This window comes from Onychomys torridus, chromosome 2 (genome assembly GCF_903995425.1).
Source record: "Onychomys torridus chromosome 2, mOncTor1.1, whole genome shotgun sequence".
Taxonomy (NCBI): Eukaryota; Metazoa; Chordata; class Mammalia; order Rodentia; family Cricetidae; genus Onychomys; species Onychomys torridus.
Genome location: NC_050444.1, coordinates 155383050 through 155397837, shown reverse-complemented (window position 1 = coordinate 155397837; position 14788 = coordinate 155383050). Strand labels below are relative to the sequence as shown.

Here is a 14788-nt window from a genome sequence, read left to right as displayed (position 1 = left end):
TCTGCCTGCCTCTGCCTCCCAAGTACTGGGATGAAAAATTTGTGCCATCATGCTTGGTGAAAGCTGTCCTTTTATCTCCACATTCATACCATAAGGTACTCATGCAGGTGTACATGTACACACACACACACACACACACACACACACACACACGTAGGGTGCTAAGTGCCAAATGTGACAGTAGGAAAGCAATTGGCTTCTTCCTATCTCCTGCACAGCTCAGTTGTGTAAAAGGAATTGGTTAACCAGGCAGTGTCACACGCCTCTAATCCCAGCACTCAGGAGGCAGAGGCAGGTGGATCTCTGAGTTCCAGGCCAGCCTGGTCTACAGAGGAAGATCCAGGACAGCCAGGGCTACACAGAGAAACCCTGTCTCAGACCAGTAGCCTACTTTCATTGTGCCCAGCTCTGTTCTGACGCTGGTGGTACAACAGGACTCGTCTTCCTTAGAGCCTTCATTCTAGAAGAGGAAGGCAGCTTATAAATAATGAGCAGAAAAGGCCATGTGTGAACTGTGCTTGAGTGGGGTGCAGCAGTTGGGGTGCAGCTCAGAGGTAGCAGGTACTTAGTATGCTCAGGACCCAGTGCAGTTCCCAAACCGCTGTGGAAAGACAGAAAGTGAGTGAGGTTTTGGGGAATGCTGCATGTGGGGACACTGCTTTAATGTGGGCTGATGTAAGCCTTCTGAGAAGGACTTGAAGTTAGTGAGGATGTTAGCTACAGAGACACCAATGGGCCAGGGCCAAGGCCCCAAAGCTTGTCCGATCTGGGCTGGAGCAAGCTAAGAATAAGGAGGAGGAAAAAGGATATGGGACCAGGGACCACACCGTTAAGGGTCCCATTGTCCTTTTTGAAGACCGTGGTTTGATTCCAAGTAGAGTGAATACTTCTTTGCAGGGTTTGGACAGAAGAATAGTGTGGTTCATTTAGAAGGAACAATCTGGTGATTATGTTAAGAACAGACTGCAACAGGAAAGACCACTTAGGAGGCCACTGTAGCAGCCAGCCAAGAAGAAGCTGTGTGCTATGGTGCACACCTGTAATCCAAGCACCTGGGGAGCCAGAAGCAAGAGGATGGGAGTGTTCAGGGTCATCCTGGCTACATAGTGAGGTGGGAGGAGTGAGTAAAGGAAAAGGATTATGGGAGTGGTGAAAAGCTGCTGCATCTTCTGAAGAGATCCAGGAGGCTGGCTGGCAGATTGGATGTGGGTGTGAGGGACGAGAGAAGGCTGATGTTTGGGCTGTGGGCTGGAGGAATGGAGCTGCCATGTTTGGAGTGACAGAGGCAGGGCTGGAGCTATGGGGGAGGAGACCAGGAGTTCAGTTTCAGGTGACACTCAAGTCTCCCAGACACCCCCCAAAACAGTGTCTCCTTATTGCGTGTTAATCTTGCACTTAGTAGAGTAGCTGGCCCTCCAGACATCCGGTTAAATGAAAGAACAAGAGAAGACACAGGTATTAACTGAAGCTAGTGTCCAGTGAAAAGGAGACCCCACCTTACTGCCTGTGTCATAGTGCACGCAGAAAAAAATGAACAGCTGAGCACCCAGCTACCAGGGCTCTTACAGACTCTTGAGTGGGGTAGCTTCATTTTGTTCACTTTTTTAAAACTTGGTTGCTTTTTTTTGTTTTTTGTTTGTTTGTTTTTAATTTTGTAGGTGTATTTGTGTATATCATGTTTGTGAAGGTCAGAGAACAAATTCTGGAAATCAGTTCTTGCTTCACACCTTGTTTTTTTGTTTTGTTTGTTTGTTTTTGTTTTTCAAGACAGGGTTTCCCTGTGTAGCCCTGCCTGGCCTGGAACTCACTCTGTAGACCAGTCTGGCCTCGAACTCACTGAGATCTGCCTGACTCTGCCTCCCGGGTGCTCAAATCAAAGGCGTGCACCAGTCACCACCGCCCGGCTTCACCCCCTTGTTTTAAGGCAAGGTCTATTCTGCCTGCTGTGTACTCCAGGATAGCTGGCCACCAGGCTTTTCGGGGATCCTCTGCCTCCCCTTTCTCCAGAGGAAGGCTGCGATGACAGATGTGCACTACCACATCCAGTGCTTTACGTGGGGTTCTGCGGGTCTGAACTCAAGTCACTAGGCTTTTACTCACTGAGCCGTCTCCTGGTGCCTTCATTCACTTTCTAAGGAATTTGTAGCCATGCTGGTGCTATACAACACCTTCAGTCCCAGCACCCGGGAGGCAGAGGCAGATCTATAAAATTTTAGGCCTGCTAAAGCTGCATAGTGAGGCCCCGTCGAGAAGCGGGGAGGGGGACGGGACAGAGACACGGAGGGAATAAAAGAAAAAAATTACATTTTTAGAATTCTTTCAAATTATTGTTATTTTATGTGAATGGGCATTTTGTCTGCATGTGTGTCTGGGTTTTATTTGAAACAGGTGTGGTGGGTTGAATAAGAATGCCCCCCCATTAGTCAGGCAGTGGTGGCAGGCACCTTTTCTTTCCCTTTTTTTTGGTTTTTGGAGACAGTTTCTCTGTGTAGCTTTGTGCTTTTCCTGGAACTCACTTGTAGCCCAGGCTGGCCTTGAACTCACAGAGATCCACCTGCCTCTGCCTCCCATGTGCTGGGATTAAAGGCGTGTGCCACACCAGGCAGTGGTGGTGTACCCTTTTAATCCCAGAATTTGGGAGCCAGAGGCAGTCAGATCTCTGTGAGTTCAAGACCAACTTGGTCTACAGAGTGAGATCCAGGACAGCCAGGGCTACACAGAGAAACCCTGTCAGGGAGTTGGGGGAGAATGGCACCCCTAGGCTTATAAATTTGAATACTTAGTCATCCGGGAGTGTCAATACTTGAGAAGGATTAGGAAGAACAGCTTTGTTGGAGGAAGTGTGTCACTGGGGGTGGAGGTTTCAGAAGCCCAAGCCAGCCCCAGCGGCTCTCTCTTCCTGCTGCTTGTGGATCCAACTGTAAAACTCTTGGCCCCTTCTCTATCATCGAGTCTGCCTGCACACTGCCATACTCCTTGCCATGACTACAATGGACCAAACCTCTGAAACTGAAAGTCCCAATTAAATACTTTCCCTTTGTAAGAGTTGCCCTATCAGGGCTGGAGAGATGGCTCAGTGGTTAAGAGCACCGACTGCTCTTCCAGAGGTCCTGAGTTCAATTCCCAGCAACCACATGGTGGCTCACATCTGTAACTAAAGATCTGGCGCCCTCTTCTGGCCTGCAGGCATACATGCTGTATATACATAATAAACACAAATAAAAGAGTTACCCTGTCATGGTGTCTTTTCACAGCAGTGGAACAGTGACTAGAACACAGGATCTCTCTCTGTAGCCCTGGCCAGCATGGAACTTGATATGTAGCCCAGGCTGGCCTCGAACTCACAGAAGTCCACCTGCCTCTGCCTCCTAGTGCTGGGATTAAGGGTGTGTGCCCCCACATTCAGCCCAGTACATACATCTATGCACCGAATGTGTGCCTGGTGCCTGAGGAGGCCAGAGAGGGTGTCTGATCCTCTGGAACTGGAGTGATAGACAGCTGTGAGTCACCTTGTGGATGCTGGATTGAACCTAGATCCCTGTGCAGCCAGTGCCCTTAACTTCTGAACTATCTCTCTAGCCAAAGAATTTATGTGTTTTTTAAATTGTTTCTAATTGTGTGTGTGGTGTTGGAGGGATATACATGCAACAGCAAGCATATGGAGGTCAGAGGCAACTCTGTGGAGAGGATTCTCTTCTTCCACCTTTCCATGGGTTCCAGGAGTCAAACCCAAGTGGTTAGTCTTGTACAGCAAGCTCCTTTACCCACTGAGCCGTTTCATAGGCCCAAAATGTGCATTTTTCAGTATCTCAATAAAGTAATGTATATAAAAGGGAGATGTGTTCCCAAGGGCGAGAAGATGTAACCAACCCCTGTTGTGGTGCTGGGTGGGACACTGTTGCTGAGTCACTGGCCCCTTACCTTGTCCATCCATGTCTGTTTATGGGTAGGAACATGGGCATTTATTTATTTAGTGAGTGAGTGAGTGAGTGTGTGTGTGTGTGTGTGTGTGTGTGTGTGTGTGTATACAAACATGTACAAAGGTCAGAGAGCAACCTGCCAGAGTCAATTCTTCTCATATCTTGTAGGTTCTAGGGATGGATCTCAGGCTTGGCAACAAACTCCTTTATCCACGAATCATCTCTCCAGCCCTCTTTTTTCCTTGTAAAGCATTTCCTCATGACCTGCTCCCAAAATTAGAAATAACAGGCTTAGAAGATATTCAGGTTTGCAATTATTTGTAAATATTACCAGATTGTTCTGGTGGAAAAACTGACCATAGAGTTGTAACAGTGAAAAAATGCTAAACAAGCTATTAGAAAAATGTCTACTCCAACCGGTTGAGTTTCACTTCCCACTGTAAAGGACTTGCCAGCATTCCTTCTTGCCAGAGTCTCAGAAGGGCCTGGTGGAACTCTTCCGTGCTTTTCAGGTGTGGGGATTGGTGTCGTCCATGCTGGCTACGAAAGACGCCTGGCTCATCACCTGGGAGCACACAGTACCCCCTCCATCCTAGGAATCATCAATGGGAAAATCTCCTTCTTCCACAATGCAGTGGTCCATGAGAACCTACGGCAGTTCGTGGAGAGTCTTCTTCCAGGGAACTTGGTGGAGAAGGTGAGTGTCCGCTGAGAACAGGCTACCAACCAGAACCTCCCAATCTTCACTCTGAACAGCCTGGCATATAACTGTTTCCTTTCACCTGATCATCCTGATAAAGCCTGGGAGACTGAAGGCTGAAGCAGGCGAACAGAGCCGGCCGGAGAAAGGTCACTGTTAATAACCAGCTCACAACTGTTAACCCCATCCCAGGAAGCTGATCTGAAGTCACTGTCATGCTTCCTTACAACAACAAAGTTAGATGACGTGATAGGATTCATGGCTATGCATTTGTTCATGTGCATGTATTTATTCTATAAAAATACTCGGGGTTGGGGATTTAGCTCAGAGGTAGAGCTCTTGCCTAGCAAGCGCAAGGCCCTGGGTATGGTCCTCTGCTCTGGGAAAAAAAATGCTGAAACCAGATTTCATTGAGAAAAAAAGTGAATTTACATTTGGTTTCTACATTTTTAAGGATCATATCTACCAAAACCACCAAACTCATTAAACGAAGTATTATTTCTGGAACTTTAGATGCTAGTGAGGAACCGGTTGAGGTGGCTCACACCTTCAATCCCAGCACTTGGAAGGCAGAGGCAGGTGGATCTCTGTGAGTTTGAGGCCAGCCGGGTCTACATAGCAAGTTCTAGGCCAGCCAGGGCTACATAGACCCTGTCTCAAAAAAGACAAAAAGATTACTTATCCATATTTTTTTTATAAACAACATCTTTATATATATATATGGGAATATAATAAATATCCCTAATTTATTTATCTCCTGACAGCAGTATAATACAGTTGTTAAGAATTAAATATTGGGGCCGAAGAGATGGCTTAGAGGTTAGGAGCACTGGCTACCCTTCCAGAGGACCTGGGTTTAGTTCCCAGCACCCACATGGCAGCTCACAACCATTGTAACTCTGGTTCCGGGGAATTTCATGCCTTCTTCTGACCTTTGTGAGCACCAGACCTATGTGTAGTACATACATATACATTCAGGCAAAACATACATGTACACAAATAAAAATAGATAAATCTTTCTTAAAAATGAAATATTGCAACTAACCCTCCTTCTCTCTCCAATTTAAGGTTACAAATAAAAATTATGTGCGGTTCCTCTCTGGCTGGCAGCAGGAGAACAAGCCTCACGCCCTCCTGTTTGGCCAGACGCCGGCGGTACCACTGCTGTACAAGGTACTCACCCCAGGGCAGCGCCTCCTGGTCCTGCCAGGGAGCCAGCTCTGAGCCATAGCCCATTGTCTGCTTGTCTTTTGTGTAATTACATATTGAGCATCTCTAATTGAAAATTCCCAAATCAAAAAACTCTTGAACATGGACTTGATGCCACAAGCAGGAAATTCCACCTGACCTCATGTGACAGGTCACAGCCGAGATGTAGGCACACTAAATGTACACACAGTTACCTTCATGCTATGTGGATAAGGTGTATGTGAGACATACAGATTCTTTGTGTTTAAATTTGGTGCTGTTCCCAAGAACACTTTGTTATGGATATGCTAATATTCCAAACTGGAAAAGTCTGAACCATTTCTGGTCTCAAGTGTTTCAGATAAGGCTGTTCATTGTAGTTTATTGCTGGGCTGGACACAGACACACACATACACACACAAGGACACACATGTACCCAGGCAAGATTTCAGCATAATCATTATTTTGTTTTATAAGAAAAGTACTTGTGTTTACCTTTGCTCAGTTTTTATGCATAGAATATCATAGAATTCCTGAAGTGAATGTGTGAGGGTGAAGAAGACTCATGGGATCCATAAGCTGGCAGCTCATCCCAGCCGCTGACATTAACAGGGCCCACTTGCTGTGTAAGCTGGATACCAAGCTGTTGATTTCCTTTCCTCCCTCTTGTGCCCTCACAGCTGACAGCCTTTGCATACAGAGATTATGTGTCCTTCGGTTATGTGTACATTGGCTTACGAGGTGTGGAGGAGATGACCAGGCAGTATAACATCAATATCTATGCCCCCACCATGCTGATCTTCAAAGAGCACATAAACAAGCCTGCTGATGTGATCCAGGTATGTGAGTATCAGTCACCTCCTGTCAAGACGTCCTTCAGTTTACCTCAGCCTTGTGCAAATAAGCAACAGTTGAAGCCAGCTTTGTAGTCCCAGCATTGCAAGGGCAGGAGTTCAAGGTCATTCTCCACTACATAATGAGTCTAAGGCTAGCCTGAGCTACAAGGAGACTTTGTCTCAATCAAAGAGGAGGGAGTCATCAGGACAGCTGAGTGGATGAAAATGTTAGCTGCCTAGCCTGACCACCTGAGTTCTCTCCCTGGAACACGTGTGGTGGAAGGAGAAAGCCAACCCCTGGTTGTGCTCAAACACACACATGCACACTCAGGAATAAATCAGAGAAAGACAAAATTGAGCAAGACAGGAGAAAAAGGAGAAACTCATTTGCCATTTCTTTCTACTGATGCACTAAATTTTGCTGGGTTTTTTTGTTTGTTTTTTGTTTTTTTGACTGACACAATGATGTTTTGCTTTAAAAATTTTTATCTCAGATGGCACATACCTGGAATTCCAGTACTATAAAGGCTGAGAGGCAGGAGACTTGTTGGTTTGAGAGAAGAGGTGTTTCTTGGTTTTGAGGGTTAGTTTTTTGTTTTGTTTTGGTTTGGTTTTTTTGGTTTTTTTGGTTTTTGAGACAGAGTTTCTCTGTGTAGCTTTGCTCCTTTCCTGAAACTCACCCAGGCTGGCCTCGAACTCACAGAGATCTGCCTGCCTCTACCTCCCAAGTGCTGGGATTAAAGGCGTGCGCCACCACCACCCGACGGGGGGTGGGAGGTGGGGGGGATGTTAGTTTTTTTAAACAAGGTCTCACTCAGTGTACAGACTAGTCTTTGAAATTACAGAACTCTGCCTGCCTCTGTCTCCTGAGTGTACAACCATGCCCACTGGCCCTTGGCTCTTAAGTAAGGCTACAATAAGTTTTATTAAATTCTTTATTTGGGGAGCTAGAGAGATGGCTCAGCAGTTAAAAAACATGTACTGGTACTGCTCTTCTAGAGGACCCAGAGTTCCAGAGTTCAGTTCCCTACACCTGTGTTGGGTGGCTCACGAGCACCTGTAACTCCAGTCCCAAGAGGCCTGTCTATCCCTTCTGGACAGCCTTTCGTTTGCCATGTGCGCATACTCATACACATAAGCACATAATTAAAAGAATATGTTTTGTTTGGGTCACTAAACATTTCATTGCCTGACTGCTGTGTGGTGAGTACAGTGCTGACTGGAGCATCCATGGACTGCCTGAAGTGGTTCAGTCATGGGAGGGAAGACCAAAAGGCGATCTGCAGTTGTGTAGTATAGGGTGTGTGGAACTGGAAATAAGGAAGGTCTGGGGGGGGGCAAGAACCAGACGGGGAAATGGCTGATAGGGAACGAAGAGAGCCAATTTGTCTTAGGGGTGCCAAATTGGTGCTGCTTGCAGCAAAGACTGGCGGAGGTGACCCTGGACAGGGGAGAGCTCAGGAGAGACAGGAGGGGGCTGGATGGCTGGCAGTGCTTATAATCTCAACACTTTGGAGGCTGAGAAAGCTAACGTGGGGGCAGTAGAGGGGCACTGTTGCAGGAGCTCATTTGTTAGGTGCTTGCCTGGCAGACACAAGCCCCAGGTTGGATCCCCAGCACTCTGGAGGTGAAGCCAGAGGAAGGAAGTACAAGGACATCCTCAACTAACAGAGAGTTCCAGGCCAGCCTGGGTTACTTGACACCTTATCTCAAAAATTTTTAAAGAGGTAGGAGGGTGGGCTGGAGAGATGGCTCAGAGGTTAAGAGCATTGACTGTTCTTCCAGAGGTCCTGAGTTCAATTCCCAGCAGCCACATGATGGTTTACAACCACCTGTAATGAAATCTGGTGCCCTCTTCTGGCCTGCAGGGATACAGGCAGAACACTGTATACATAATAAATAAATTAAATTAAAAAAAAAAAAAGAGGTAGCAGGGCAGCAGATAGAGCATGAAAGGTTGTGAGTATGTCAGTGAGTGGTTGGTTTTTGAAGATTATAACCTTTTTAAATTTTACATTTATTTATTTGTGTGTACCTGTGCACATTCATGTATCTGTGTGGAGGTCAGAGGACAGCTTGTAGAAATCAGTTCCTTCCTTCCACTCGGTGGGTTTGGGGAATCAAACTCAGATCGTCAGGCTTGGTGGCAAGCCCCCTTACCCACTGAGCCATCTCACTGGCCTGGGATCTTACCTGTTGGCTCTCCCTTCTTCATACTTGTGAGACAGCATCTGCTGAGAAGGGAATCCGGTTGGTTCTCCAATACTGACTTTGTGTCATCCAGCAACTTTGCAGATGTGTTGGTAGTCATCTGTTCTGTCCTTAGGATCTGCTGAGTACACAGTATCGTCTGAGGCTGGTGGCAGTTTTGCGTCCCCTGTGTAATGTCTGTCCTTTAACATGCATGAAAGCAGCGACAGCATCAGTGACAACTTTATGGCCTGCCGTGTGTGTGGAGGGCTGGGTGTCACTGAGTGGCAGCGCTCTCCTGGAGCGGGTAAAGCCCTGCCTTCACTGCTGTCACCACGCAAACTGGTGTGGTGGCACATGCCTGGAGTCCCAGCACTAGGAAGGGAGGGAGGAGGGTCAGAAGTCCAGGGTCAGCCTCAGCTACGTAACAAGTAGGGTTCCAGCCTGGGCTATAGGAGAGCCGGTCTCAAAAGAGGAATGGTGGTACATGACTTAATCCCAGCACTCAGGAGGCAGACAGATGGATCTCTCTGACTTTGAAGCCATCCTGTCTACATAGCAAATTCCAGGCCCACCAAGGTACATAGTAAGACCTTGTCTCAAAAAAAAAAACCAAACAAACAAACAAGTGCTACCACTGTTTGGGTATTTTGTTTCATTCTGTCATTCTCTGAGGTACCATTGATTGAACCTGGGGCTTCATGCATATTAGAACAGTGTTCTACCACTGAGCCACCTCCCTAGCTCTGGATTTATTTTGAATTGTTCAGTTTGCTACACATCCTAAATGGAAATATATTTGTGTAAAAATCAAAATGATTGACTTTTCAAAGCTGTTAGTGTAAAGTGGTATCATCATCTTCACCTGAGTTATCCGACATCTCTGCATGTTTCTTGCCTGGTGATGTTGCTGTAGACAGAGTTAGCCACGGTCTTCGAAAGCTTGTGAGTAAAGCCTGTTTGCAGTGTGGAAACTGAATGCTTGTTGGTGTTTCTCCAGGCTCGAGGGTTGAAGAAGCAGGTCATTGAAGACTTCATCGCCCAGAACAAGTACCTGCTGGCAGCCCGGCTCACTAGCCAGCGGCTATTCCATGAACTCTGTCCTGTGAAGCGGTCTCACCGACAGAGGAAGTATGAACCCCAGGCTCTGACCTCTCGCTGAAGTGGGAGGGAACAGTGGTGTCTTCCTGTGGGCAGTTAAACTCTATGATGGGGTGAGGTGCCATAGTCCAGGGTACCTTTGCACCCTATGCTGAAATAGTAGACATGGGCCACCATATCTAGCAGATATCTGGAAGCCCATCAAGATGGCTCAGCAAGACAAGGTGCTTGCTGTCAAGCCTGACCACCTGGGTTTGATCTGAGATCCAGGTGGTAGAAGGAGAGGATTGATCCACACACGCCCAGACACACATACATTCTCAGAGCTGTCTGGAACCCCACTGTCTTACCACTGGCACTCTTGAGCAGGCCACCACCATGTCCCGTAGAGTCCCTGCCCCCGTCCATTCTCTTACTCTTCCATCAGTTCTCCACACATCTGTCACTGAGCTCTCCAGACCCAGGTCACGGCAGGTTGCTCCTCCCGCTTTTCCTCCTCCAGACTTGAGTCAGGTCTCTGCTCAAGCACCAGGTGGCATTTTCCTGGTCTGCAGGAGTGTGACTTCTGCCTATCCTAGCCTCTCTGTCCCATCCTCTTTTTCTCCCAGCACCTGTCATTACCTACTTTCGTGTCTGTGTGTCAGAGGCCTGTTTTGTCCACTGGACCAAGGGTGGGAATGTTGCCTGAGAGCTCAGTAAATGTTCAGGAGGATGAAGAAACGAACACTGGACTTCCCTTAGAACCTTGCAGAGGCAGCCCCTTCAGAATGAGATTTGTCACCTCTGCCCTGAGATAGATCTAACCTCTCCTCCCTGAGAGAGGAGACTGGGACACATGGCTTCTAAAGGTTTCCTCAGAGACAGGTTTTCATCATGCAGGATGTGTCTCCTCTTTCCTTAGCAGTTGCCAAGCCTGGTCCCGGCCTGGAATTGATTCTAGGGCCTCCTCTCTCGTTCGTGTCCAGGTACTGTGTGGTTTTGCTGACGGCTGAGGCTAACAAGCTAAGCAAACCCTTTGACGCCTTCCTGTCGTTTGCACTGGCAAACACTCAGGACACTGTCCGCTTCGTGCATGTCTACAGCACCCGGCAGCAGGAGTTTGCCAGCACCTTGCTACCAGACAGCGAGGCATTCCAAGGGAAGTCAGGGGTAAGCCACGAGCCCCAACCCTCATCCCCATTCCTCCTGTCTTGGGAGTGCTAAGTACAGAGTGCCAACATCTGGAAACCTCTAAGACTTGGTTTGAGTCTAGTCAGAACTCCACCTTTCACTTAGCCACTTTACATCCCCCGTGTGGCTCCAGTCCTCTCTGGAAGGCATTCTTCCTGTAGTTTGGTGCCATCCCAGCTGAGCCATCTTGGCCACTTCCCATAAGGGAAGGTTGAGGTGTGTCAGCCTTTTCCAACAGCTTTTCCTAGGGTCAGCTATGGTAGTGCAGAACTATTGAGGCCCCATTCCCCAAATCTCAGGCCACTGCTAATGTGCTTTGAAACCTCTCCTTTCTCGATGCCCGCCTCCCAGAAGTCTGCTGCTTTTGGACTGACGATTGTAGTCTGGTGATAGAGTGTTTGCCTGAAATGTGTAAGGTCCTGGCTTTCATGCCCAACACACTGCCTTCTCTGTTCTCACTCCGTTGTCAGGGAAATGCTCTCCTCAAAGCAAAGGCGCCTCAACTCTAATGTTATGTCAGAGTCTGTCACACAAATCTGTTTGAAGAAAAAAGGTTTAGAATTTTGACAGAAGCTTTGGAAAGTCACCATAAGAACCATTACTCTGACGATTGTCAGGAGGTAGAGGCAGGATAACAAAGTTTCAAGCCAGCCTTATATATATAAGGTCTAGCTGTGTAAGTCCAGGCTGGGCTCAAACTCTCCATCCTCCTGCCTCAGCCTCCCAGGGGCTGCAATTCCTGGTGTCATTCTATCCTGCTGCTTTTGAAACTCCTAATGGTTTTCTCCTTTTCTCCCAGGTGTCCATCTTGGAAAGAAGAAACACGGCAGGAAGGGTGGTGTTTAAAACCCTAGATGACCCCTGGACGGGCAGCGAGAGTGATAAGTTCGTCCTTTTGGGTTATCTTGACCAGCTTCGGAAAGATCCGGCCTTTCTGTCCTCCGAGGCTGTGCTTCCTGACCTGGCTGATGAACTTGCCCCTGTGAGCATCAGGGTCAGGGAAGATGGGCCATCAGGAGGGGGAGGAGCAGGGCAGAGCAGGGATTGAAGAAGTGCTGCGTTGAGGGGGGGGGGGGGGGCCTCCTTCTGGGCTTGGTCCTGAACACTGCCTGTTTACTCTCTGATAGGTGTTTTTCCTCCGGTGGCTCTACTCTGTTTCTGACTCCCTCTCAGACTGGTGGGAGAGCCTGCTTCACAGTAACTGGTAGGGCTCTGTTGGGTTTCTTATTCCCTGTCAAAGCTAGCCTCGATCATTCAGAATGTCAGTATGTACCTACTGTAGGCTGTCAAAGCCAGCCTCGAAGCTCTGGAAAGAGCTGTCCTTGGATCTCAGTGTGCACTTGCTGCTAGAAGTGGGAGAGTTTATGCATTCGCATGTTCCCTATGACAAGCTTCCTTTTTCTTTGCTTTTTAATATTTGCTGACTGGCACCTCCTGGGGGAGGGAAGGATCACTCCAGCTGGCCTCCCTGTCAACAGAGCTGATCCTAGTTCTTACTTGATGACATGTCTGCCTCTCAGCACAGGGCCTGACAGTGGTGTCCAGTGTGTACACTCCCAAATGTGTCCACCCATGACCCAAACAAACGGGGGAGGAGACAGTTTATTTTGGCTTACAAGCAAAGGCGGGAGCTAAGGCAGAGGAGCACTGCTTACTAGCTGCCCGTGGTGGCACCCCCACGGCGGCCTGGACCCTTCCATGTCAATTAGTAGTCCAGACACACCCTCGGGCCAGTCTGATGGAGGCAACTCTCCTGCCAAGGTTCCCTCTTTCCAGGTGACTAGTTAGTGTCGAGTTCACAGCTGAAGCTGACTGTGATACACCCTGTTCCATCTCAGCCACATCTGGTCATTCTGGCCACAGAAGAATCAGTTAAATTGAAATCATTCCACAGACTCTGTAGCCACCAATAGATACCTCAGTGGCAGCAAGTCCTTCCCTGTATATGACTTAAATCTCTCATCTCCTTCTGAAGAATGTATTAGATGCAGCCTAAAGCCCTCTTCCAGAAACCAGTCTCTGTGACTAGGCCACTGAGGAAACGGTCTCCCCCTTCCCCACCCCAGCAACAGCCTGTCCTGGGGTTGTGTTTCTTGGTGAAAGGCTTTTGGTTTGGGGCTTCACTCCTGGGCCATGGATGTGCAGCTAATCCAGCTGCCTTTGCTTTCAGGCGGGAGATGATGCCCCTGCTGTCCCTCATCTTCTCCGCTCTCTTCATTCTCTTCGGCACTGTCATTGTCCAGGCTTTCAGGTGAGCCAAGGGACATCAGTGGGAGCCCCAGTCTGCCAGGGCCGTTTAGACCCCTTAAAAAATAAATTGTTTTCATTCTGTAGCGACTCAAATGAGGAACGAGAGTCACAGCCTCCAGATAAGGAAGAGGTCCCTGAGAAGACCGGGAAGACTGAGCCAACCTTCACCAAAGAAAACAGCAGGTTCTTCCCAGACACCACATGCCTGCCCTTGGCCACAAAGAGCATGGAGGGTGGATAGTGTGGAGGGGCCTCCACCTTGCTGTGCTCTAAACCCTGGCTGTTGGATCAGGGGAGGGGGTTGAAGTGCTGGGGATCAAACCATGTGCTGGACAAGCATTCTCGCTGAGCAACATCCTAGCCCCCAACACTAAAATAACCCAGAGTGTGAAACATAATGGCCAGCAACCTAAGGCCACATGTAGTCTGTGCCAGCCGGTCATGGTGGCGCATACCTTTAATCCCAGCCCTTGGGAGGCAGAGGCAGGAGGATCTCTGTGAGTTTTATATAGTGAGTTCCAGGCCAGCCAGAACTACATATTGAGACCTCATCTCAGAAAAAAGAAAACAGTTCTGTGCCTCATCCGGTGAGTCCCAGTCACAGTTCACATGCACACAAAGTGTATGTGAAGTCACCTTCAGGCTGGGGTAGATGAACAGACGTCATGTCATGTTTTGACTGCCTGTCATATCTCCTTGCATATTTGCACATATTATAAAATGGGAGGGGGAATCTAAAAATCCAAAACGTTCCTATTCTCAAGCATTCTGAGGCTTTGGGTTTCTTTTAATTTAATTATTATTTTTTAAGTGTGTGTGTGTGTGTGTGTGTGTGTGTGTGTGTGTGTGTGTGTGTGTAGGTTTGTACCCCTAGAGCTGAAGTTCCAGGCTATTGTAAAGCTCCTGGAAGAACAGTGCACACTCGTAACACATGAGCAGTCTCTCCACCTCCCTCCCAGGCATCCTGAGTAAGGGAAAAAGTCACTGCTGCCCGGGGTTCACTGAGACCCTCTACATTTGTAGATACAGGACTGACAGACCAAGTGCCCTGTGATTTCAGATTCACAATCCCAGCTCCGTGATGGAAGCAGGAAGAGATAGGAGAACTCACAAGGGAGGTAAATGAGCCAGAAACTGGGGGTAGCCTGTCCCCATGACTCAGAACTGCTGATGTCACCAACAGAGGACCGACCAGTCTGAGTTAACTACAGACTGAGCACCCATGGTCTCCTTTGACCTGACATACAGCTGCCTTTGCACTGGATGAAAAGCAGCAGGAGGAAGGCTGCTGCAGGCCAGGCCCCTGGAGTGGGCCACCCTGTGCAGCCAGCAGGGCAGGGCAGTGTGGAGCAGCTGGTCCCACCAGCCAGGAAGCGTTGGGCTCCACTGGCTTTGTTGTCTGGTTTGAGTGTGTGTTCTCATGGCCCAGGCTG

General features: G+C 48.3%; 1 protein-coding gene across 5 annotated transcripts in view; it reads left to right on the top strand.

Moving 5' to 3' along the window:
- The window catches only part of Dnajc16 (DnaJ heat shock protein family (Hsp40) member C16), a 29668-nt gene that overhangs the window by 11834 nt on the left and 3046 nt on the right, over positions 1–14788 (top strand). For all 5 annotated transcript variants that reach the window (XM_036179354.1, XM_036179357.1, XM_036179353.1 and 2 more), the window contains 9 exons: positions 4433–4617; positions 5689–5793; positions 6489–6647; positions 9835–9965; positions 10901–11084; positions 11905–12087; positions 12233–12309; positions 13276–13356; positions 13440–13538. In XM_036179354.1, coding sequence (XP_036035247.1) covers positions 4433–4617; positions 5689–5793; positions 6489–6647; positions 9835–9965; positions 10901–11084; positions 11905–12087; positions 12233–12309; positions 13276–13356; positions 13440–13538 — 1204 coding nt within the window. The remainder of the gene's footprint in view (positions 1–4432; positions 4618–5688; positions 5794–6488; positions 6648–9834; positions 9966–10900; positions 11085–11904; positions 12088–12232; positions 12310–13275; positions 13357–13439; positions 13539–14788) is intronic.